Source organism: Equus caballus, chromosome 3 (genome assembly GCF_041296265.1).
Source record: "Equus caballus isolate H_3958 breed thoroughbred chromosome 3, TB-T2T, whole genome shotgun sequence".
Classification (NCBI taxonomy): domain Eukaryota; kingdom Metazoa; phylum Chordata; class Mammalia; order Perissodactyla; family Equidae; genus Equus; species Equus caballus.
Window position 1 is genome coordinate 82,629,580 of NC_091686.1, and position 25,383 is coordinate 82,654,962.

At 38.1% G+C, this 25,383-nt stretch overlaps 1 protein-coding gene across 4 annotated transcripts in view; it reads right to left on the bottom strand.

Annotated features, from left to right (window-relative positions):
- The window catches only part of CEP135 (centrosomal protein 135), a 72,671-nt gene that overhangs the window by 26,592 nt on the left and 20,696 nt on the right, over window positions 1-25,383 (bottom strand). For all 4 annotated transcript variants that reach the window (XM_023638070.2, XM_070263795.1, XM_070263796.1 and 1 more), the window contains exons 10-15: window positions 24,510-24,648; window positions 20,476-20,699; window positions 15,900-16,052; window positions 14,836-14,988; window positions 10,286-10,363; window positions 3,194-3,345 (exon numbers count right to left, since the gene is read on the bottom strand). In XM_023638070.2, coding sequence (XP_023493838.1) covers window positions 3,194-3,345; window positions 10,286-10,363; window positions 14,836-14,988; window positions 15,900-16,052; window positions 20,476-20,699; window positions 24,510-24,648 — 899 coding nt within the window. The remainder of the gene's footprint in view (window positions 1-3,193; window positions 3,346-10,285; window positions 10,364-14,835; window positions 14,989-15,899; window positions 16,053-20,475; window positions 20,700-24,509; window positions 24,649-25,383) is intronic.

A 25,383-nucleotide genomic window follows, 5' to 3' on the forward strand; every position in this document is an offset into this window, starting at 1 on the left:
TTGACCACAACTATACTCCTTCATTTACATGTTGTCTACTGCTGCTTTTGTGCTACAAAGATGGGGTTGAGTAGGTGCAACAGAAACTGTATGCCCCTCAGTCTAAAATATTGACTCTCTGTCCCTTTACAGAAAAAGATGACCGACCCCGGCTCTAGAAGCTGGCCAGCAATGCTCTGAGGGATGAATGGACCATCGTTCCAGGGTAGAGCAAAATTGCTTTATAGCATTATGGAGTTTTGATTTGGGGCATAAAACGCCAGATCTCATTAAATGCTAAAATTCAAGAAAAACAACAGTCATTTATTTAACTTTACACATGGTTATAAAGTAAGATTTTGTATTAGGTCCTCTGGTGCCGCACCAAGAAATCAGACCAAAGAGCCTCTATTTGGATAATTAGAGACTGGCTGATAAAGAAAAGACTGTTTGGTGGCACTGAAATTTGATGAAAAATGCCCAACTCAGGAAGGGAAAGAGAAGATGGGTCCACCAGGTAGACGGAAAGGAACATATGCTTCAGCTGTCTGTCAGCTTCTTAAATGTCCTCATGTCAAGGGAAAGAGAACTTCCTGTGATTAAAGGGGTAACAAGATCTCTATTAACCATATAGAAAGTGGCACACAGTTTAGATAGCACTGCTATTGCCACAGGGAGCTTGGTATTATGGTTTGTACTGGGTTCAGCTTTGGGTTTGGACCTGAAGGTTTGAACTCACGGTTCTAACAACGTATACCGAGATGGAGAATGTGACTGATACACCTTCCTCAGACAAGATAAGTCAGATTTTTCTGTCAGAGCTAAACAAAGCTATGGAATCACACAATTTCTCCAGGTTATACAAGGTAGAGAAAAAATTCTCACAATCCCTTCCTATAACATAGTGACTGAATCACTCCTAGGTGAGGGAAGTAGCAGATTGAGCTCACAAGAGAAAAGGGTATGAGTATAACAACAAAGAAAACGCCAAAGGGGCTGTAGGCCAGGTGACCTAGAGAGGGCACTGAAAGCTCTGCCTTCTAAGACTGGAAAGGGACTCCTGCGAGGAAAGGAAAGGGGAGTTGTGGCTATAGTCTGAAGGAAAAAGCAAAATGGATTAAATGCCAGATCCAGCCAGCGGGACACAAAAAGAAAAGGGCAGACTAATAACGGGTGACTATTTCTGGCTGACAGCAACATACCATGGTATCCATACACTGGAGCATATAGACATGAACTAGAAGAAGAGAGGCTGGTTTCTTTCCTAGGATGTACACAGTACTTGCAAAAAAAAAAAAAAAAAAAGGGAAAAAAGCAGCTTCCATCTTAGTTCTTCCTAAAGACTAACTTATCAAGACTTGTAGGCAGAGCAGCAAAAGAGCAAAAATTGGAGATGCCCTGTATTAGTCCCTAATTAATACAGTATTCCTTAACCAAATGGACACATTTAGCTCTTGGTCTTATTTCATTGTTTGTTTGATAATCAGGGACTCCTTACGAACGCTGTCTGAGACCTTTCTTCTCCTAATTATTCCTTTGATTTTCAATTCTGCCATTTATTTTACTATGTATTTTCACAATTTTGTGTATATTAGATCTGTGTGTTTTCTCTCATTATTTCTTTTCACCATTCTGAGTTCTGAATTCTAGGTGAATTTCTTGAGTTTGTTCTCTATTTCAGACTCAGTTTTCTGAAATATCCATTCTACTGTTCACTAACTCTTTCAGTTTTAATTTCTCAATCTTTTTTCTAATCATCATCGCTATAATCCTTTTTGATCACAAGTTGTTACTACTTCACGACTGATTTAGTTTCACATATGCAGTGTCCTGTTGACATCTGAAAATCTTTTTTTGATTTTACTGCAAAAGTAATTTAGGAGAAATATTTCCTCTGATTCTTTTTTTCTTCTTTTCACTTTTTTTTTTAGGAAGATTAGCCCTGAGCTAACATCTGCCACCAATCCTCCTTTTTTATTTTTTTTTTAAGATTGGTACCTGAGCTAACAACTGTTGTCAATCTTTTTTTTTCTGCTTTATCTCCCCAAATCCCCCCGGTACATAGTTGTATGTCTTAGTTGCAGGTCCCTCTAGTTGTGGTATGTGGGATGCCGCCTCAATGTGGCCCGACAAGCAGTGCCATGTCTGCATCCAGGATCCGAACCAGCGAAACCCTGGGCCGCCACAACGGAGTGCGCGAACGTAACCACTCAGCCAGGGGGCCGGCCCCTCCTCTGATTCTTAAGAGTGATCCCCTTCTTCTGACCTTCAGTATCTTTTTATTTATTGCAGCTTCCTAGTCCAGAAAACACCTAACTTTGTTGACTTTTTGTTTCCTAGAGTCTGTATTCTAAATTGACCAATGTCTAGCCAACAACCCACTCTCCTAAGGTAAACGTTCTGCAGTACTATCTTTCTCTCATTTCCATGTAAGTCATCTAATCCTTTTGATTTTATGTAAGAAATTTTTCCTAAATGTGGCCTCTGTTCTCCAAGTTCATTGCCACTGTTTCAGTCCAGACACATGGTCCCCACTGTTTGCCATCAGTCTCTCAAGACTCCAAGTCTATCTTCCTTATTTCTGGCAGAGTTCACTTCCTAAAAGACATGCTGCTCATGTCACCCTTTTGGTTAAAGATTTCTGTCTGTTCTCCATGTTCATAAGGTAAAATGCAAACATACTCAGTTGTCATACCAAGAGCTTCACAACCTGACTCACCGCAACCTGGAGATGCAGCTTATTTCTACACTGACCTTCTTACCATTTTTCAGACACATCACCTTTTTAGACACTGTATATGAATATTCTGATTTTACATTTCTTTGAAAAAGGAAAGAGAAGGGCAATGACATATGTAGCAAAAAATTCTGTAGCTTTCGGCAATCCTAGACTATGGAGTACAAATGATCTAAGTATGTGTTGGTGAAATTTCTGAAGGTGGTAGGTATAAAAAATGGCCTGCAATCATATCAATCTGTGAAAGTCTTAAAAAATAGATACTCAAAACCTACCCAGATTCACTCCGTGAACAAGAACCTCCAGAGACTAGCCCCTAAATCCATACTTTTCAAAAGTTCCCCAGGTGACTCTACTGCAAGGCCAACTTTGGGAATTACCACTCAAAGGCCTAGTCCAAACAGCCACTGTTATGAACCTTACACAGCCACAAACTCATTCCCAGGAGTGAAATAACAAAACTGTCAATAAACTTACCTAAGTGAGTTCATCTCTGTTTTCTGATGAGATGAGTCACCAGCCACATGGCTAAGTTTTTGAGCTTGGAGTAGTGCATTGTTCTCTAATGATTCTATTGTTTCTTTCATTATTAACATTTTAGACTTTAATTCACATTTTTCACTTTCAAGCTATAATTTAAATTTAAAAAATTAATAGGTATATATGTCAATTTTGTTTTCCTTAAGCACTCTTTAATAATATTTCTGGAAGAAAACTAAGGAAATAAATTAGATTTACTTAAAATACTTTAAAAGCCACGTGTACACTTTGGGTTTTAGATGTCACAATGGGCACAAACATTTATTTACATTTATCTCTCCTCCTCATTACCATGGAAATAAAAGAAAAGATACACAGAAAAAGAAGGAAAGGAAGTAAGGAAGAAAAGAATATATCTATAATAGCAATGCAAACAGAAAGGGAAACCATTAGCAGGGTAAAAATTTTGAGGAATTTCTAAAAAACAGTTAAGTAGATAGGACTGAAGTGAAGAAAAATCAGAGCAGAAAATACTCTAACTCAAACACAAAATGGGCAAGACTTATAAACTAAAAATTTACTGAAGGGCATAAAACATTATCTGACTTAATGTAAAGACACACCATGTTTCTGAATGGGAACACAATATTGGAAATGTATTAAAATTTCCTGAAATAGTTGTAAATTCAATGAAATTGCAACAAAAATCTTAACAGAATCTTTTTTAAATAAAAGGGGTGGCTTAGATTTCATTCTAAAATTCATTTAGGAAAAAAGAAAGGTAAGAAAAAAAACAGGAAAAATTTGGGGGGCAAAGGAATGCAGGTAGACTTGTCTTATATCAAAATAAATTAGAAAGCTACGGTAATTAAAAGTGTGGATTTCACAGAGAAATGGACAAGCAAATACATGCACACAGATGTAAATTTAGAAAAGGTAGCATTTTAGGGAAGTGGGAAAAAAATGATCTTTTCAGAAATAGAGTTGGGGGGCCAGCCTGGTGGTGTAGTGGCTACGTTTGTGCACTCCGCTTTGGCAGCCCAGAGTTTGCGGGTTCAGATCCCAGGCATGGACCTACACACTGCTTGTCAAGCCATGCTGTGGCAGCATCCCACATACAAAACATAGAGGAAGATTGGCACACATGTTAGCTCAAGGACAATCTTTCTCAAGCAAAAAGAGGAAGACTGGCAACAGATGTTAGCTCAGCGCCCATCTTCCTCACCAAAAAAAAAAAAAAAAAGTTGAGACAGCCACTCATTGAAGGAAAAAAATAGCTAGATTTCTATTTTATTTATATACAAAAATAAATTCTAGATGGAATAATGATCTATATACAAAATGCAAAACAAAGAAATACTAGTGACAAACGTAAGTCTTCCAGTTAAAACTGTAGACTGACCACACTCATTTTATTTTCCCTCCCTCTGGAAACAGTGCTAAAATGACAGTAAAGGAATACAAACGTAATATATACACTCATCAGGACATAGAGAACAAGAAAGAAAACAAGTGTGGACAGGTGACTTCAATAATTTGTAGAAGATAAAGAGAAGATGGAAAAGTGACTCAGAGTAGAAGAAAAATACAATCTAAAGCAGAGTTTCTGAACCTAGGAACTACTGACATTTGAGGCAAGATAATTCTTTACTGGGGGCTGTCCTGTGCATTGTGCATTGCAGGATGTTTAGCAGCATCCCTGGCCTCTACCTTCTAGATATGAGAAGCACCTTTCTCCTACTTGTGACAATGAAAAATTCTCTAGATACTGCCAAACATCTCCTAGGAGGCAGAAATGCCCATGGTTGAGAACCACTGGTGTAAAGTGACCACAACAGGGAATAGCAATGAGAAGCCAGCTAATTTACCCTGAAGAAGCTCAACACATGGAGGCACCAAGTGGTGGTGGGGGGGTCAGGAGCAGAATTCAACAAGGAGATTGGCTGAAAGTCTATATACTGAAACCCTCACAACACCCCAGATATTTCCCACCTCTTTCTAGAAAGTTTTCTTGGAAATCAAAGATATAACTAAAACTAAAAAAAAGAAAAAAAAAATCAATAGAAGGGTTCAAAGATAAAGGAAGAAATCTCCCAGAAAGTAGAGTGAAAAGTCAAAGACAAAATAAGGGAGAAAGACTAAGAACCTCAGATCACCTCAGGAGGTCTACAACCAACTACTGAAAGTTCCAGATAGAAAAAATACAAGAGTATAGTAAATATCCAAGAAACTGAAAATAAGAGATAAAGAGAAAATCCCAAAGCTTTTCAGAAATAAAAACATGTCATGTACAAAGGACGAGGGAACAGAATAGCATCAAACATCTCAAAGTTAAAAGACAGTGGAGGACAGTATTCAAATTTTTTAGTGAAAATAATTATCCAATCTAGATTTCCATATACCTAAGCGAAATCATAAATCAAGTATAAAAGCTATATATAGACATTTTTAGACAAGTAGAGTACCAGAAAACATTTCCTCCCACAAATTCTTTTTCATGAAATTGCTGGAGAAGGTGCTACACCAGAAAGAAGGAACAGAGCCAGAAAGAAGAAAACATGAGATTCAACACAGAAGAGGGGGACAGGGAAAGTCTTATGAGGACAGCTACGGAGAGAGACAGTCCGCAATGGAACAAGATGACGGAAAGCCCAAGAAAGGGGGTCTTCAGGGAGCGAAAAACAGAACAGATAGGTTTGAATACTCAAAAATATTAAAAGACATGTGGCAGAGACGTTGGAATTCTTGACAAAAAATAGCAAAGTGTTCAATGAAAAACAAAAAAGTAATAAAAAATGAAATAAAACAAAACATTATTAACATTATTAACTCCAGGAAAAAAATCTACAAGAAAAAAGGCAAGAGTAGTACTGTCCCACTTGGCTGAGCCACAAACCACTAGAAGTCATGATACTATAAACAATAACTGCTAAAGCAAGCAAAATACGTAATAAAACCATGTTGAGGTAACGGGGGAAGAAGGAGGAGGAGTGCTAAGGTGTCATCTACCATAGGGGAAATTCACTAAGTAATCTTAAATCAGCAACGTAAGACGAAGCAGCACAAGCACATTGTTTAGAAACAGGGAGCACACACCAGGACAAAGAGTTGAGAGTTGTGGGTAGTAGTTCTGGAGATAGTGAGGTGGGAAAGGAAACTGGTTTTAAAAACCTTTCAGAATTCCTTAGATACATTTTATACAAACACCAGTACATGTACAGTATAAAGAATTTTAAAAATGAACATTTGTGCATCCACCACTTGGCTTAAAAAAGTAGTACGTGAACCTTTGAAACTACTCGTGGGCAATCTCCAATCACATCCTCCAACCCTGCCCACGGTAAGCACTAGCCTGAATCCTGCACTTCTCACTTCTTCCTTCCTTCCTGTACCACATTTGTCCCACTCCCTAAACAATACACCGTTCTGGTTTGCATGTTTCTGAACTCTACACAAGTGGACTCACACTGCATGTTTTCTTCGATGTTACATTTGTAAGATTCACGCATGCTGATGTTTGCAGCTACTCTTCATTCATTTTCGCTGCTCTATAACACTCCATCGTATGAATTACCACCATCTATCTATCTTCCTCACAACTGACATCTAGACTGTTTTTCATTTTCTGCCAGTGCACAAATATTTTAGGTTTTGTGAGCCCTATGGTCTGTTTCTGCTACTCTGTTGTAACGTAAAAACAGCCAGAGGCAATGCGTAACAAGTGAGCATGGCTGTGTTCCAACAAAAACTTCACTGTAAAAGCAGACTGGCGGTCAGATTTGGTCCCGGGGCCAGGGTTTGCTGACCTCCATCCAGGTACATATGTAGAAATGGAATTGCTGGCTCACAGGGTATGCCTTTACTAGACAATGCCAAATTATTCTCCAAAAATGTACCAGCTTGCACTCCCAGAAGCTACACATACTCGCCAGTGATACTTGTTATAACTTGTTAATTTCTGATGACCTGATGGATATGGAATGCTTTTACTGTGGTTTTAATTTGCATTTCCCCTATTACTGAGGTAGATCTTCTTATGTTTATTAACAGTTTGTAATTTCTTCTGCCGCGAAGTGTCAGTTCACGTTTTCTGTCAAGTTTTTTTTTAGGTTAAATGTGTAGCAAGTTGTTCTCTCAATTAGTGGCTTGTCTTTTCAATTTATGGCTATTCGATAAACACAGATGTTCTTGTCAATGTGGTCCCACTGACACATGTTTTCTTTAAAAGAATAAACTTATTTGCGTCTTGTTTCGGAGCACCCACCCTGGTGCTAGACCCCTGTGTGATCTCAGGCAAGCATGCCCTGTGCCCTAGTTTCCTTACCTGTGAAATGAGGAGAATACTAGCATTTACTTCATACGGTTGTCGTGAGAATTAAAATAATATATATAAAATAGTGAGAAAAGTACCTGACACATAGTAAATGCTATGCAAATGACTGCTATTATTATTTCTCCAAGATCAAAAAATTTTTCTCCCGTATTTTCTTTCAAAAACTGTAGTTATTTCTTGAACATTCAAGGCTGCAAATAACCTCGAACTGATTTTAGAGTATGGTATATTTGAAGTAGGATTCAATTCTTCTTTTATATATATATATATATATGAATAGCCAATTATCCCAGAAAGAATTACTGAACAATCTTTCCTTGCCCCATTGATCTGAGCCCTTTATCTATCAAGTTTCCATATATTTGTGGGTTTCTGGTTTGCTCTCTACTGGGTTTCATCTCTCTTAATTCCGGTTTTAATCTCTTTCATTCTCTCTTAGTCCCTGTGCACTACCACCCTATCTTAATCACTGATTCCAAAGCCTTCACATCTGGTAGGACAAGTTCCACATCTTGTTCTTCTGTAAAATTTCTTCGTGATTCTCAATTCCTTGCTGCCATGTAGTTAAAATCTATTGTCAATTTTCTCTCTCTCTCTCTCTCTCTCGATCACACACATACACACAATCACCTTCTTAGGATTTCAGCTGTAACTACAATCAACTCTATAACTCAATTTGGGGAGAACTTACATTCTTTTTATAAACATGGTATCTGTCACCTTTTTTATAAACCTGATATCTCTCTCCACTTATTTAGGTCTTCTTTAATGTCTTTCAACAAAGTTGTATAATATTTTCTATAAAGATCCTGTAAATTTTATACATAGGTATCTTGTATTATTTATCACTATTAAAATGGTATGGATTTTCCTCTTATTTATCTTGCTTGGAATTTGTCATACCACCAAAATTCACCTTGCATTCTGAATCAGAGGATTCCTGTGTTTTGATAATACCTAGAAAATTGTCATTATCTCTTCAAATACTGCCTTCATATTCTATTATATTCTCCTAGAATTTTGACTAAATATATGTTAGATTTTCCCACTTTATTCTCTAAGGCTTTAAATTATTTTATACTTTCCATCACCTAGTCTTTTTCTAATGACTTCTAGTACTTCAGATATATTTTCCAGTTCACTAATTCTCACTTTCAGCTTCTGGGCAAGCTGGAGTGACAGGACCCTTCTACCTGAAATAACTAAAACATGGGACAAAACATACAAAACAATGGTTTCAAGACACTGGGCATGAGGCAATGATGAACAGTGACCCCTGAGAGACAGGAAACAAATGAGATGAGCCCTAGGATTGCTCCAGTTGGTTGCCTGAGGAGTTTCCAGGCTGTGGCACAGGGAAAGGAACCCAGGTGGAGCCTGGTGGTTCCCCTAAGTTCAGGAGACAGGACTGAGATCAAGGGAGGCCAAGGCAGTTAGAGGCTGCAGGGCAGACACTGGAGGAGAGCTGCACAGAGTGAGAGCTCCAGAGACCTGTACAGGGGGCCCAAGGCCAGGGCAAGCGCCATCAAAGAATTAGAGGGAACACTACTCAGGGCTCATGCAGGGCCAGGAATAATTCCTGTTCCCACAGGTCACTTGAAAACCTCATAATTCATGGGGCAACACGTAGTACTCAAAAGGGCTTTACCTCAGTAGCGAAACAAAAAAATTAATCTGAGACTAAATGCTACTCTGGTCCCACCTAATGAAACTTAAAAGCAAACTACAAGGACTAAGCTATTTCCACCTGACTTTACTGTATCCCAAAACAAACCTCAGGAGTATTTAGAGGAATACAAGCTATCCAGCAACCAAGAAGATAAAATTCACAATGTCTGATATCCAATCTAAAGTTACCTGGCATGCAAAAAGTAGGAAAAGATGACACAGGGGAAAAAAAAAAATAAATTGACCCAAAGTTGATAGAAACAGATAACGGTATTAGTAGACAATAAAACAGTGAAGACACAGTAAAGGAAACTAGTCAAAATGAAACAGAGGGAGAAAAAAAAGACTGTCAGAACACATACCAATTTGTTAAAAATCCTATCTCTAGGAGCTGGCCCAGTGACGCAGTGGTTAAATTCACATGTTCCACTTCAGCAGCCTGGGGTTCACTGGTTCAGATCCCGGGTGCAGACATATGCACCACTTGTCAAGCCATGCTGTGGCAGGCATCCCACATATAAAGTAGAGGAAGATGGGGACGGATGTTAGCTCAGGGCCAGTCTACCTCAGCAAAAAGGGGAGGATTGGTGGTGTATGTTAGCTCAGGGCCAATCTTCCTCAAAAAAAAAAAAAAAATCCTATCTCTAGAGAGAGCAATAAGGAATGAAAATGAATTTCATTTTTTATTCTATGTCTGTATTACATGATTTTTAAACAAGAACAAAACAATAACCACAGCTAACACCTACTGAGTGCTTACAACGTGTCATGACTCTTCTAAGTTCTTGACCCATATTAACTCACTTAATCTTCACAAAAACCCTAAGAAGTAAGTGCGAGCACCATTCCTATTTCATAAATAAAGACACTGAGGGATAGAAAGTTTAAGTAACTTGCCTACAGATAAGAGGTGTCAGAGATGGATCTGAACCCAAGCAGTGAGCCTTCAGAGCACACACTGCTGACCACTGTCACACAGCTTCTCCAGCATACTATTTCAAACTTTTAAAAACACAGCATATTAAAACTAAAATTGAAATAGTCATTCATAGAACAAATTATATCCCACATCCAATTTGGTAAATTACCTGGTGATTAACACATGTCAAATGTTGAATAGTTTTCTCTAATTCTGATGCTCCAAAAAGATTCATTTCCTGGAGATTCTGAAAGAGAATTTTATAGAAGACGTTCACTCATTTCAGATAATAAAACAAAATTACCAAAGTAACCAATGCAAGTCTACTGTACTACTCTATTTGTCTTTTTATGACATAGAAATGTTTTAGAAAGAAAATTAGGCATTTGACAAAAATGATGCTTTTGGTTGGAATAAAAAGCACAACAGGTTCTCATCTTTTACGCTCTACCTCCATATGTGACTGTAACAGAAGACACAGATTGGTATGAATTCATTTATAGAGATTTATACGGATCAATCCATTAGCACAACTATAAAAGGGGAATGGCAGGTTAAGCAAGCTCAGGAGTATGCCCTCATGAGAAGAGATGTGAGAGGGACAGAGTGTAAACGGGGAAAGGATGAGATCAGAAAGACACAGGAAACAATACTACAGGGCGGTAAAAGAGACCAGAGTTTCAAGAACGGGCTGGTCAACAGTACTGCCACAAGTGCTCTTAATAACAGTGCTATTTTTTTGGTTATATTATCTTTCCCAACTCCTGCTGATGCTGGTCCAGGACAAGCGATGTAAGTTGATGTTCCCTGAGAGTTTTTCTAGTGAAGATTCATACTTCCATCTACGTTATTCATTAAAAAGAAATAAATAAAGATATCTGATGTCTGGATTATACATTTGGTTCGAAGGGTCAGTGTACTGTACGCATGTTTTCATTTATTAAATCCTTCAACCAGTATTGAGTACAAGCTATATACCAAGCACCAAGGAAGGTGTTAGGAACACAGTAGTGTGTAAAGGGATAAAGTCTCTAACATTACAGATACTACAGCCTAGCAGAAAAGACAAACCTTAAACGAGATATTAAAATAAAATCCATGAATACTCTGCTAGGAATATGAACTTTACGGCACCATATCAAAAGGGAAACTAGAGTTTAGGGTTCATTTCCTGTCTGAGGACATGAGGTTTAACCTGGCTGTAAAGGATGAAGAGAATTAGCTGGGCAGGGGGATGAGAAGGGGTGAAGGATTTTTCAATAGCCTGTGTAGAAAGCTGGGAGCAAGAAAAAATCAATTAAGCCTAGAGACGAGAAAATGAGGGGTGAGGAACAGGGGGAGATGAGTGTGGGGAAAGAAACTAGACCCTGAAGGAGGCAAGGGACAATCACTGAAGTCCTTGAAAGCAGCTATAGATTTTAAATAGGAAATGATGTGATCGGATTCATATCTTTGAAAGACGGCTCTGACTTCAGTGTGAACTACAGACTTGAAGGGCCACTAATACACTAATGCACTTGAGAGGGAACAATGGCCAGAACGGGATGGTAGCAGGGGAATGGAAAGTAGTAGACAGATTCAAGAGAAAACAACATGAGCTCAGGGACCGGACTCTCTGTGACAGCACAGCCAGGTGATCTTGAGCAAACTGTTGAAACTCACTGTAACTCAGAGACCACATCTGTAAGCATTACCTATCCGAAAAGGCAACTGTGAAGATTTACTGAGACAGCCCATGTAAAAAGCACTTAGAACAGAGCCTCCCACATGGAAAGAGCTTAATAAATATTAAGTATTATTCAAGAGGTAGTATCAACAGGACTTGGTGATTAATTGAGAGATTCGAGCTTTCAGGGAGACAGGAGTCAGTGACAACGCCTGGGTTTGACAATCGGGTAGAAAGTGGAATAACAGGAAACTACTGGAGGAGGCTTAAGGATTGAGATGATCACTTCAGCTTTTAAGTAAAAAATCTATTGTAAACTCATAAATCCTAGCTCCTACAATCCAGAAAGATTCTGGTAATATGAATGTCACTTTTCCTGAGTTTTCAGCACTACTGCATTTTTTATCCTATTTTTACATTCCTCAGTCCTTTCAAGAGATATGGAAAAGGATGAATCTTGTGCTAAAAGCTGCCATATTGCACAGAAGTTTTCCATTTAGTAATTTTAACACTTATTTTTATAAGAAAATACTTTCTGGAAGGCAGTATTCCAAAAGGTCCCAATTAAAAGTATTCTGTTAGGAGCCAGCCCTGGTGGCCTAGTGGTTAAACTTTGGCACGCTCTGCTTCAGCAGCCTGGGTTCAGTTCCCGGGCGCAGAACCACACCACTTGTCTGTCAGTAGCCACGGTGTGGTGGCAGCTCACACAGAAGAACCAGAAGAACTATACACAACTACGTACTGGGGCTTTGGGGGTTGGGGTGGGAGAAAAAGGAGGAAGATTGGCAACAGATGTTAGCTAAGGATAAATCTTCTCCTGCAAAAAAAAAAAAAAAAGGTATTCTGCTGGGGTAGAATTTTAAGTGAAAATTTTATGACATAAAGACTACCCACATAATGCTTAAATGTTCTTATTCCTAATTTTAGCTACTAATTTATAAGCATTAATTCAATACCATTTATTGGAAATAAACTATGGACTCCATAATAGTAACAATAGTCAATATTGAGTTCTTATAATTTGCTGAGCACTGTTAACTGCTTTATATATATTAACATATATTTTTTTGGAGATTATAAAAGGAAATATAAAATACCACCCCTAGATAAGACACCAAAAACACAAGCAAAAAAAAGAAAAAACAGGTAAATTAGACTTCACAAAAATTAAAAACTTTTGTGCTTCAAAGGACACCATAAAGAAAATGAAAAGACAACCCACAGAATGGGGCAAAGAATTTGCAAATCATATATCTGATCAGGGGCTTGTATCAAGAATATATACTCTTACAACTCAGCAATAATGAGACAAATAACTCAATTTAAAAATGGGCAAAGGATCTGAATAGACATTTCTCCAAAGAAGATATACAAATGGCCAAATAGGCACATGAAAAGATGCTCAACATCATTAACCAGCAGGGAAATGCAAATCAAAACCACAATAAATACTACTTCACACCCACCAGCATGACAGTAATAAAAAAGACAGATAATAACAAGTGTTGGTGAGGATGTGGAGAAACTGGAACTGTTGGTATGAATATAAATGGTACAGCAACTGTGGAAAGCAGCCTGGTAGTTGCTCAAATGGTTAAATACAGTTGTCATATGAACCTAGGTATATGCTCAAGAGAAATGAAAACATACATCCACACAAAAAGTTGTACGTGAATGTTCATATCACCATCATTCATAACAGCCAAAAAGTGGAAACTACCCAAACGATAAATGTTGTCTATCCATACAATGGAATATCATCCCACAATAAAAAAGAATGAAGTATTGATACGTACTACAACATGGACAAACCTTGAAAACATTACACTAAGTGAGAGACGCCAGATACAAAACCCACATACTGGGTCAGTCCTGGTGGCCTAGTGGTTAAATTCAGCACACTCTGCTTTGGCGGCTTGGGTGTGGTTCCTGTGTGCAGACCTACACTGCTCTGTTAGTGGCAATGCTGTGCTGGTGGCCCACATACTAAAAAATAGAGGAAGACTGGCACGTGTGTTAGCTCAGGGTGAATCTTCCTCAGCAAAAACAAACAAACAAAAAAACAAACCCAAAAATCCACATAGTGAATGATTCAATTTATACGAAATGTTCAGAATAGGCAAATCCATAGACAGAAAGTAGAGCAGTGGCTGCCTAGAACTGAGGCGGCTGGAGGGAAATGGACGGTGGCTGTTAATGGGTACAGGGTTTCTTTTTGAGATAATGAAAATGCTCTAAAATTGACTGTGGTGATGGTTGAACAAGTCTGTGAATATACTAAAAACCACTGAATCGTACACTTTAAATAGGTGAACTGTATGGTATGTGAATATCTCAATAAGGCTGTTTTATAAAAAAAAGATAAATTTCCCTCCACACGAGGAATTTCCTATTGAGATTAGAGACTGGTTATTTTCTACCAGATAATAAATATTTTAGGCTTTGTGGGGCATACAGTGTCTCTTGCAACTACTCAACTCTGTCATTGCAGCACAAAAGAAGCCACACAAGGGCCAGCCTGGTGGCACAGTGGTGAAGTTCGTGAACTCTTCTTTGGCGGCCCAGGGTTTGCAGGTTCGGATCTTGGGCACTGACCAACACACCACTCATCAAGCCATGCTGTGGAGGCATCCCATATACAAAACAGAGGAAGACTGGCACAGATATTAGCTCAGGGACAATCTTCCTCTCTCTCTCTCTCTCTCTCACACACACACACACACACACACAAAGAAGCCACACAGAATACAAAAATGAATGAGTGTAGTATTCCAATAACATTTACCAATAATAAAATTTGAATTTCATAATTTTCATGTGTTACGAAATATTCTTCTTTTGATATTTTTTCTAATAATTTAAAAATGTAAAAACCACTCCTAGAACACAGGCCATTCAAAACCCAGTAGTCTGGATTTGGCTCATGTGTTGTTGTTTGTCAACCCCTGATCTAGTTGTACATTCTAAATAGTTACTTCACAGGAAAACACATGTAAAGATTTCCCTTTTTCTCAATAATTACCTTTCAAAAATAAGTCAATCTTGTTACTCACTTTTAACTTTTCTTTTAAAGCTTCCTTTTCTGCCGTAATCCTTCTTAAGTCAGAAAATGCAAGTTCTTTTTCCTTTTCCATGAGACTAACAATATTATGGGGGACTGTGGTTTGGGTAGATTTTTGTCTTAGAGCAGATAATTCTTCCTGAGCCTTAAAGAATTAAAAGATATAAATAAAAAACACTTTGGATATGCTCCCAGTTAAAAAAAAAAAGGCAAACTAAACCCATGTTACCTTTGCTGTCTTCCCAAATACCCACAAAATGAAACTAAAAGGATTAAAATAATAATAATAAAAAACCCAAAAAGACAAGAACATGGGGGAAGTGCCAGTCACAAAATTTTGGAAATCAGATAGCAGATGGACAACTAGTAATGAACTAACCAGACCCAAGAAAGCTGAAATCTAAGCCAACAGTGGGGAAAGCCCAGAAGTGGATCAATTTGTACTGCAGAATCCCAAAAAAGCTCTAAAAGTGAAAACAGCTTTTTCAACTTGACCTTTTAGCTTGCACGTCCTTCTCTCCCTCTCAAAGTAGCAGTAGGATTTCATGGGAGATTGGTATGGAACAAATTTAGACATCATGCTTTGCTCACTCACCTTACCCTCTGACAACTGAGGCTGTGTAACTGGGCCCAGCTCTATTGATTCCCTCTTCCCTAGAGTTTTCTCCCTGGGAGCTAAGTCCTTAAAATCCAATATATCCAAATAGTGGGTGCTACCCGCCATCTGACAGACATATCCCAACATGTCTGAATCCCAAGGATAAACTCAGCTCAGAGTCAGGCTAAGACCTGTTCCAAGTGTTTTAGAAGTAGGAGATAATCTCTAACTGATCTGACACATAGACAGGCTAGAAAAGAGGAAGAAGAAATATGAAAAAATAATAGAAATCTCTGCTTTGGGAACAGGATGATAGTAGAAACTATTACTTATAATTCTAATTATAAAGGAGTATCACAAGGTCCATAAATTACAGCAGTGTAAAGGATATATACTGGCTCCATTATAATTTACTGGTTCTATATAATCTGTTGGCTCAATTATAATCTATTTCTTACCTCTTTATATAAGACACTTAGTTTATCTCTTTCTGCTGTCAATAATTTAACATTGGATTGTATATCCTCCATATATTTTTCAAATCTTTCCAGCATACGTTGAAGTTCATCTCTTTCTCTTGTGATCACATGAATTTCTGAATTGTAATCACCCTGAAACATAAAACAGAAGTTATCATTTGTTATAATTATCACCACATGGTTGTCACAAGGCTGCTGGCAATGAGACTGACTGAAAGATGCTAACAAAAAGAACACAAGTTGCTTTCATGTAATTAAGGAACACAGTTTTTAACATATAATGAGAGCATGAGATGAGTGTGCCGGCCGTACGGGGGCAAATTTCCTGGCCTTCAAGTTCCCAGGAAGGGACCCAGCTGCCAATGATAATACTTGGTCAGATCCCATCAGATGCTTTAACTGTCACTCTCCTGGGGTTGTTCATACCAGGGGTAACTAAAGTGTAATCCCCAGACCAGAAGCATCAGCAACATCTAGGAACTTGTTAAACATTCACGCTTTTAGGCCCACCCTAGACCTATCCAATCAGAAACTTTGGGAACAGGGCCCAAAAGGTTTATCAAACCCTCCAGATGATGATGATGTACACTCATTTTGGGAACCACTAGTTTTTAACCCTCTCCAGGTGAGACTAGGAAGGTATGCGTGTGCCTGCTCACCGAGTGCAAGTAACTGTAATAGCTTAGCACATTCCTCAGTGTTTTCTGTGACTGAATCTAAGATCAATTTTCCAGGCACACCAATCCCCAATTATCCCAGTTTCAAACCTATGTGACATCTATTTTTGCAATCAGATAAATACAAATGTTTCTACCATGCAGTGTACATGAAGGATGTTCACTGACTAAGCAACTCCTTCCAACATTTCTAAAACAAGAGTATGCCTGTTAGTCCAATACAGTTCAAAAGATCCACTATTTTCACAGCTGTTATGGAAAATAAAGATGATAAATGTAGACTTGGGAACTATCATAAGTTAATTAACTCTTAAAGCATAAATGCAGAAACTCCGGGTAGGAATAATCTGATAATTTGGTATGTTGGAAAGCATCTTGATCCATGTTATTCATTATCCACTGTGCACACACCAAGTCCAGTGTAGACTTGGTAACTGGTAGACATCTGTGAGGTACCCCTCGACTGCCATTTGGAAATAAATTATCCTCTTGGTTAAACAGACAAAACCAAGGCATAATGGATGAGATTAGCTAAGGACAAAATGTTTTACAGGACATGGGGGCCGGGCCGGTGGCCCAGCAGTTAAGTTCGCACATTCCACTTCTCGGCAGCCCAGGGTTCACTGGTTCGGATCCTAGGTGTGGACATGGCACCGCTTGGCACGCCATGTTGTGGCAGGCGTCCCACATATAAAGTAGAGGAAGATGGGCACAGATGTTAGCTCAGGGCCAGGCTTCCTCAGCAAAAAGAGGAGGATTGGCATTAGTTAGCTCAGGGCTAATCTTCCTTAAAAAGAAAAAAAAGGTTAAAAAATTTTTTTTACAGGACAAAAGCAGATTAGAGTTTGAGGACTTAAGGCTTAAATAACTATAAAAGAACATATAAACTATATCTAAATAAAAATATCTTACAGAAAGGGGGTGGTCTGGATAAATATAACAAAGGAGAGCTCAATGAATAAAGATTTGACAGTCTATTTTCATTACTGTCTAGGTCTCAGCTTAAATGTTACTTCTCCAAGGAGTCCTTTCAGATTCTCTGATCTAATTTAGATCTCCCTCTATACACCCTCATAGCATTCTGAATCTTTCCTGTATTCTTTCTTCATTAACACTCATTATAAATGAGATTACCAAGTTATTTACATGATTATGTGTTTGATGTACATCTTTACCACTGAACTGTAAGCTCTGTGAGGGACACGGTAGCATCTCGTCTTATTCACCCCATCTTCAGTGCCTGGCATGGTACCTGGTAAAATGTAGGAATTCCCTAACACTTACTGACTGGCCTTCTTAAGTAGGAACCCTAGCTCTTTTCTCAATATATCTTGTATGTAGATATTTACATTTGCGTTAATATATAATTGTTAATAACTCCCTTTTACCCATCCAGTGTTCCCAACACACACACACACACACACACACACACACACACACACACACGAGCTCATGCACACACATGCACAATGCTGAAGGCTATGAGGATAGGAACTATGTCTTCTTTATCTCGTATCCTCAGTGCCTCACTCATAGCAAGCATTCAGTATATATCTGTTGACTGAACCTAACTTTTTACCTAGACCTGATGTGCTTTGAACCAGCAAATAATAAGGAAATGAAAGATTTACTAGGAACTAGGTATTACAGTGAACCCTCATGCAAATTATCTCATATAATCTTCACAAGAGGTTGTGGTTACTTTCCCCACTTTGCAAATGAGGAAACCAGAGTTCCATGAAGTTAGGTAACTTGTCCAAGGTCATAAAGTCAGTTTATGGGGTTTGAACTTCCATCAGGCCTCCAACTCCAAAGCACTTTCCACTATACTATACTCAAAACTCACAGGTGGAACCATGATGAGTACAAGGTGACCGGGACGGCACCCTCCCTACATAGATGACAGAGAATCAACCGGTGTATTGTTGTCAAAGATCATTGATATTAAAAATGTCAATATTTTTTCTGAGTTATTGCAATCCCAAGAAGCTGTGCCTAACAGTCAGCCATAAAGCGAGGGTTGAAAGCTCACAGCTCAAAAAATCTAGCTTTAGCGAGGTCTTTGTTGTTTGCCAACAAAGTGTTTCTAAACATGTTTAAAATATCCAGTTTTAGGTGGGGATGCACTCTCTAGTTTCCAGCACTCACAACTGTCTTACCCTCCACCCATTTCACTCATGTACATACCCATTATTCCCTATCATGCCTGCAATTTGTTATTGGGACACTAAAATGCTCTGAACACCTTAACTTCCTAAACTTTAGAAAATGAATTTTTTATCCATGTCAGGTAACATTAGAGCATTTCAAGAAAGTAAATAAGTTGAATGGGTGTGAGAAGTCTCTCCTAATTTTACCAGTACTTTATCAATATCTCTCATTTGTCTTTCAATTGTGAATCTACACCAAGCAACTGAATCAAATATTTATGTTAAAAGTTTTGAGACATTTATCTACTCAGTTCTATTTAATAAATCCTTGATTTAACTGACCAAGCATTCTGTGGAAGATTCTCTACACAATAAAGGTGATCGATTCAGCGATTTATTTTTTTGAGTCCTAAGTATATATGGAACTTCAAAAACACACAGTAACACATAAATTACACTGTATTTCCCCACCAATTCATTCTGCTTATAATAGATAACATAGCATAGTATTTTCACTGACACCTGTAAATCAAATTCAGCCATTACCCAGTGAGGTTAAAAAAGCAGACCACTCAGGGGGCAGGCCCCATGGCTGAGTGGTTAAGTTCGCGCTCCGCTTTGGCAACCCAGGGTTTTGCCGGTTCGGATCCTGGGCAGAGGCATGGCACCGCTCATCAAGCCACACCGAGGCGGCATCCCACATGCCACAACTAGAAGGACCCACAACTAAAAATACACAACTATGTACTGGGGGGCTTTGGGAGAAAAAGGAAAAACAAAATCTTTAAAAAAAAAGCAAAAACCAAAACAAAACAAAACACAGACTAATCAGAAAACGACTCAAAATCATTTGACAATGGACACAGGATCTTCAGGAAAAAGATGACGGAATTGGTAAATTCAGCCAAGTCTGAAATCAAAAGTCTTGAGTTTTAATGACTTTACTCCCAACTTTCCATAATTTTATCTAGAGTGTAGATAATGTTAGGGCCATATAATCCTCCAGGACTCCTATAGCTCCAAAGCTTAAAAAAAAGAAAAATTTGAACAACTCAAATGAAACTCATAAAACATTAAAAATAATTAAGACCTAAAACAGAGACTCATGATTTTAACCTCTCATGAATCATGGTTAACTTCACCTAATACACATCTTTAGACTACCAACTTGTAAACGTGGTTGTAGTGGACAAATGGGACGATCTGCCCAGCACCCACTTCCACCTTCTACCTTCTCCTGCTGCATGGTTAGCATAAAGATGACTGGGCTGTACGCGACCTGCCTTTCTGACTGGTCCAAGGCTGGGAATGGCATGAAGCCATGTTGCCTGACATGTGGACAAAGCCACTCTGCTTCGATAGAGAAAATGAAGGTGACACTGAAAGTAAAGGATAGAAAGAGAAGAAATGTCCAGTAGCATGAATTCCTGGTTCCAGTTTCTGGAAGCCCACATGTCCCTGCACCCCTCCCAGACACGTAAAATGAACGATTCGATCTTTCGTTTATTTCCAGGAATCAGTATGTTATGCTTTGTTTTTAAGTATTTTTCCTAATTAATGCAGTGTTCCTACAGCACAGGTCAAGGAAAAAAACAAAAAACAAAACTAAGAAAGACTTCTTAAAAGGAAGTATGAATAAAGTTACATTTAATACAATAATGAACCTGAAAAGTTTGTTCATAAAGATACTCTCTTGTCTTATCAATTACTCTTATAAAGAGATATTACCTTTTCTAGCGTTTTAAATCCTGGAATTTTTTCACGTGCAGAATAATTTGTAGAGCAAGATCTTCGCTGTATTATACGCTGGAGTCTTTCTAGCTCTTTCTTATAAAAATCTCGTTCTTCTTCTATACCTTTCAGGAAAGTATCTAAACGAGAAGGTGACTTGTCTCGACGTTTTATTCCATGTTCTAGTCTCATTCTCTCAACTTCCAAAGTAAGTTCTCTTTCTGCAAATTAAAGTAATTAAATCTTAAAACAGTCTTGCATATAATATGCATAATTAGCCAAATAAATTCTACCAATAACTTTTAGAACGCAAGCTATTAAAAATCATTAACTGTTTGGTATATCACTTATAACTGCCAGATATTAAAGAGGTAAATATTGGAAGGAAAGGAGAAAAAAACAAAAGCAAAAAGTAAATTAAAAGTTTAAATAAAATCTACTAAGTCAAAGTCCTCCTGCTTCTGTTTTATCACAAGGATGGCTACTATCGAGTATTATAAAATGAAGCAATAAATTACCACATGGCACTTTCTGGAGACCTGAAAATGCACTAAATATATCTACAATTATAATAAGCATGATTTTAACATTAAGCTTGAATTCAATACAGTGCATACACAAAGAGATAAAAACAATGTCTTTGTCCAAATAAACACAATTATTAACTTTTACCATAGAAATCACCTTTTCATGAGTCAAGAGTAGCCAATACTGACAATACTTCATACAGTTCACTCTAATTTAACTGACACTCATTACACTCTGAGGCATGAAATGATTTTCAAGACATATTCTGATTCACTCTCATCTCTCCTTTAATTCATTTGACAGATACTTGTTGAGCATTTACTACATGCCCAGCACTAGCTAGGGATACAAGTATGAAAAACACAGCCAAGATCAAACATATAGCATGCAACTGATCTGGAGGATGAATTGGCATTCCATCCCAAGAAGCAGTGACTAGAGAGGAAAGAAGGAAGGAGAGTGGGAAGGAATGGGCAATTGTGTTTAAATGCTAAGAAGTCAAGTTAATAAATGAAAGGTGTCCACTGAATTTAGCATAATGGAGGTGAGTGATGACCTCAACAGAGCAGTTTTGTTGGTTAGGTGGGGACATAAGCCAACTGGAGTGGATTGAGAAGTTAAAGGGTAGTGGGTGATCAAGCAGAAACAGCAAGTGTGAATGACCTGTCAAGATGTTAAAGCTATGAAGAGGACCAAAGAGTGGCTGGAGAGAAATGGGTCAAAGTTTTTGATTTAAAATAGGAGAAAAGTAAGCATTTTTGAATGCCAATGGGAAGAAACACCACAAAGACTAAGGTTATGGAAAGGAGATAATTAATATGCAAGGTTTTTGAAGTTAGAGAGGAAAGGCAGTGGTCTTTCATAAGATGGACAAGACTCCATTGTAACAGAAGGGAAGATAAAGATGGGCAGGTTTATGGACAGTCACGTACAAAAGAATGAAAGTAGAGCACTATCTTACACCATAGACAAAAACCAACTAAGAATGGATTAAACTTTAATGTAAGACTTGAAACCGGAAAACTCCTAGAAGAACATATAGGCAGTCAGCTCTTTGACATCAGTCTCAGCAGTATCCTTTTGAATATGTCTCTTCAGGCAAGGGAAACAAAAGAAAAAATAACCAAATGGGACTACATCAAACTAAAAAGCTTATGCACAACAAAGAAAACCATCAACAAAATGAAAAGACAGCCTACCAATTGGGAGACAATATTTGCAAATCATATACCTGATAAGGGGTTAATATTCAAAATATATAAAGAATTCATACAACTCAACAACAACAAAAAAGTCAGTTAGAAAATAGGCCGAGGATCTGAACAGACATTTTTCCAAAGATATACCACAGGCACATGAAAAGATGTTCAACATCACTAATTATTAGGGAAATGCAAATCAAAACTAGAATGAGGTATCAACTCTTTAACAATCAGAACAGCTATTATTAAAAAAACAAGAAATATCAAGTGTTGGAAAGGATGTGGAGAAAAGGGAACCCTTGTACACTGCTGGTGGGAATTTAAACTGGTGCAGCCACTATGAAAACAGTACGGAGATTCCTCAGAAAATTAAAAATAGATTTGCCATATGATCCAGCTATTCCACTTCTGGGTATTTATCCAAAGAACATGAAAACACTAATTCAAAAAGATATATGCACCCCTATGTTCACTGCAGCATTATTCACAACAGCCAAGATCTGGAAACAACCCAAGACCCCATCAATGGATGAATGGATAAAGAAGATATGGTGTGTGTATATATATATACACACAATGGAACGCTACTCAGCCGTAAAATAAGATGAAATTCTGCCATTTGTGACAACATGGACAGATCTTGAGGGTATTATGCCAAATGAAATAAATCAGACAGAGAAAGACAAATACCATATGATTTCACTCATGTGGAAGATAAACAAACAAATACATAGATCCAGAGGAAGACTGGTGATTACCAGAGGGTAAGGGAGTGGGAGGCGGGTGAAAGGGGTAAAGGGACACATTTGTATGGTGACAGATGGAAACTAGACTTTTGGTGGTGAACACAATGTAGTCTATATGGAAGTTGAAATATAATGATGTACACCTGAAATTTATATAATGTTATAAATCAATGTGACCTCAATTAAAAAAAAAAGGATGGACAGGTTTAAGATCTCGGGGCAAGGAACTGACAGAACGCCTCTGATGGCTTCTAATCTCTTAGGGAAACTAGAGGTAAAATCATCCGCTTAGAATGGCGAGTGGAATGAGAGTCACAAGTCTACTGAGCATGGAAAACACTGGAAATATTCCCTGTAGAGAGCGGGACATTAAGCAGTAAGAAATATGGAGTAAGATTTCCAGAGATCATAAGGGTGCTGCTGAGGTTCGAGACCATCCAACTTACAGTGCACCATCAATGTGTCGGGGACACACACAAGTGGTACTTTGCTGCTCGTGTGCAAATGTGTAGAAGGTAAATGTTTTGGTTGATCCATGCCTGGGTTTTCGGCAGGGGGTTGCATTCGAAACAAGAGAAACAAGGGAGTTTCAGATATCTGAAAGATTATGCTGAAATGACAGGCCCTAGCTAGCTATGAAAGGAAGTAAATTGCAAACTTTTATACATAGGTCTAAGCACTTTAATACAGTAACCTATTTAATCCTCACAACAACCTTTTGGGTTAGGTGCCATCATTAACCCCACATATAGGGAACCTGAGGCATGGAGAGGTGAGGAAACGTGCTCAAGTCATATAGCTAGTAAGTAGAGAAGGGCTCAAACAGATTATCCACATGGGATGCTGAAGAACCTAGGATATAGCATCTTCTTAAAATGGCACACTGACTTTCTTCTATTTCCTAAGATACATGGAGTTCGACAGCACCAGGCTTCTGTACTTGCCATTCCCTCTGCCTGGAAAACTCTGCAACTAGATCTTCATATGACTGCTGTCCTGTCATCGAGCCCTTCAACTGATTGATCTCTATCACATCCCTCCATTTTAATACCTCCCATCATCTAAAATTAACTTCTTCATTTATACGTTACTAGTTTGTACCTCAAACCAACTCATTTAGGACTGGTACCTGGCACCTGGCAGAAAGCCTATTTCAACTGTGTGTGTGTGTGTGTGTGTGTGTGTGTGTGTGTGTGTACTTTCAGGTGACACAACTGCATTTCCTTAAAAAGATTCTGTACTTCAATTTTTCACTATTTCAGAATGGTTCCTCTTAGTCATAATTAAGTCTATTATCAGTCTGCCTCAAAGAAGGGATGTACTTCAACTGAAAAATACTCAAGCAGGGTTCCCTCTACCAACTAGCTAAAATATAAAAGAATTCTGTAAGGTCCTTGAGGGAGAGACCTTTTCTACTGTATCTACAGTGCCTCATATGGATTCTGGTATATAGCAGGCATGCAATAAATATTTATTGAATGAATGAATGAAAGATTATCTACCAAAAAAACACATCAAGAGATGATAATCAATTTTTAAGTTATCGACATTTTACCTGTAACTGCAAAACTTTCAATTTTTTTGGAAAGTCGTTGCTTTTCTTGTTCAAGCTGATGAACAACAGTTTCCAGGTCTGATTTTATAAGGAGTTCATCATTCAGTCTCTCCTTTTCTTTATGGCATAAGTTTAATTCCTGCAAATTTTAATACTATAAGATTTCTAACACTTTATAAAATATTATAGCACTTAGATATTTTGTAAGCATATTTACTTAAGAGTAATTCACATACACATACTCTTTTAATTTGTCAAATATGGTTTCAATTAAAGTTAATTATCAATTGTGGCTAAAAGAACAACAAAATCCAAATGTCAACAGTGCTCCTGAGTAGAATTATTAGATTTTCCTTTAATTTGTTCAGCATATTGTCCTATTTTTTAAAAATTAATATGTCCTGGGGCCAGCCCCATGGCCGAGTGGTTGGGTTTGCACATTCTGCTTCAGCAGCCTGGGGTTTTGCTGGTGCAGATCCTGGGCGCGGACATGGCACCGCTCCTCAGGCCATGCTGAGGCAGCATCCCACATAGTACAAGCGGAAGAATCTACAGCTAGAATATACAACTATGTACTGGGGGGGCTTTGGGAGAAGAATTTAAAAAAAAAAGATTGGCAACAGATGTTAGCTTTGGTGCCAAACTTAAAAAAAAATTAATATGTACTTGTGCAATAACATAATTTAAAGCTTTTTTATGTTTAAAGGAGGGCAGTAGTAAGACACAGTGCTCTAAGACGACCATAGGTGTCTATCCATAACCATGGTGGTTACTTTCTAAGCCTCATCTGCACAATGCAGTTAAGACTAGTACCTGGACACGGAGGATTCACTGTGAGGATGAATCTATGGACGGGAAGTACTCCACACAGTGT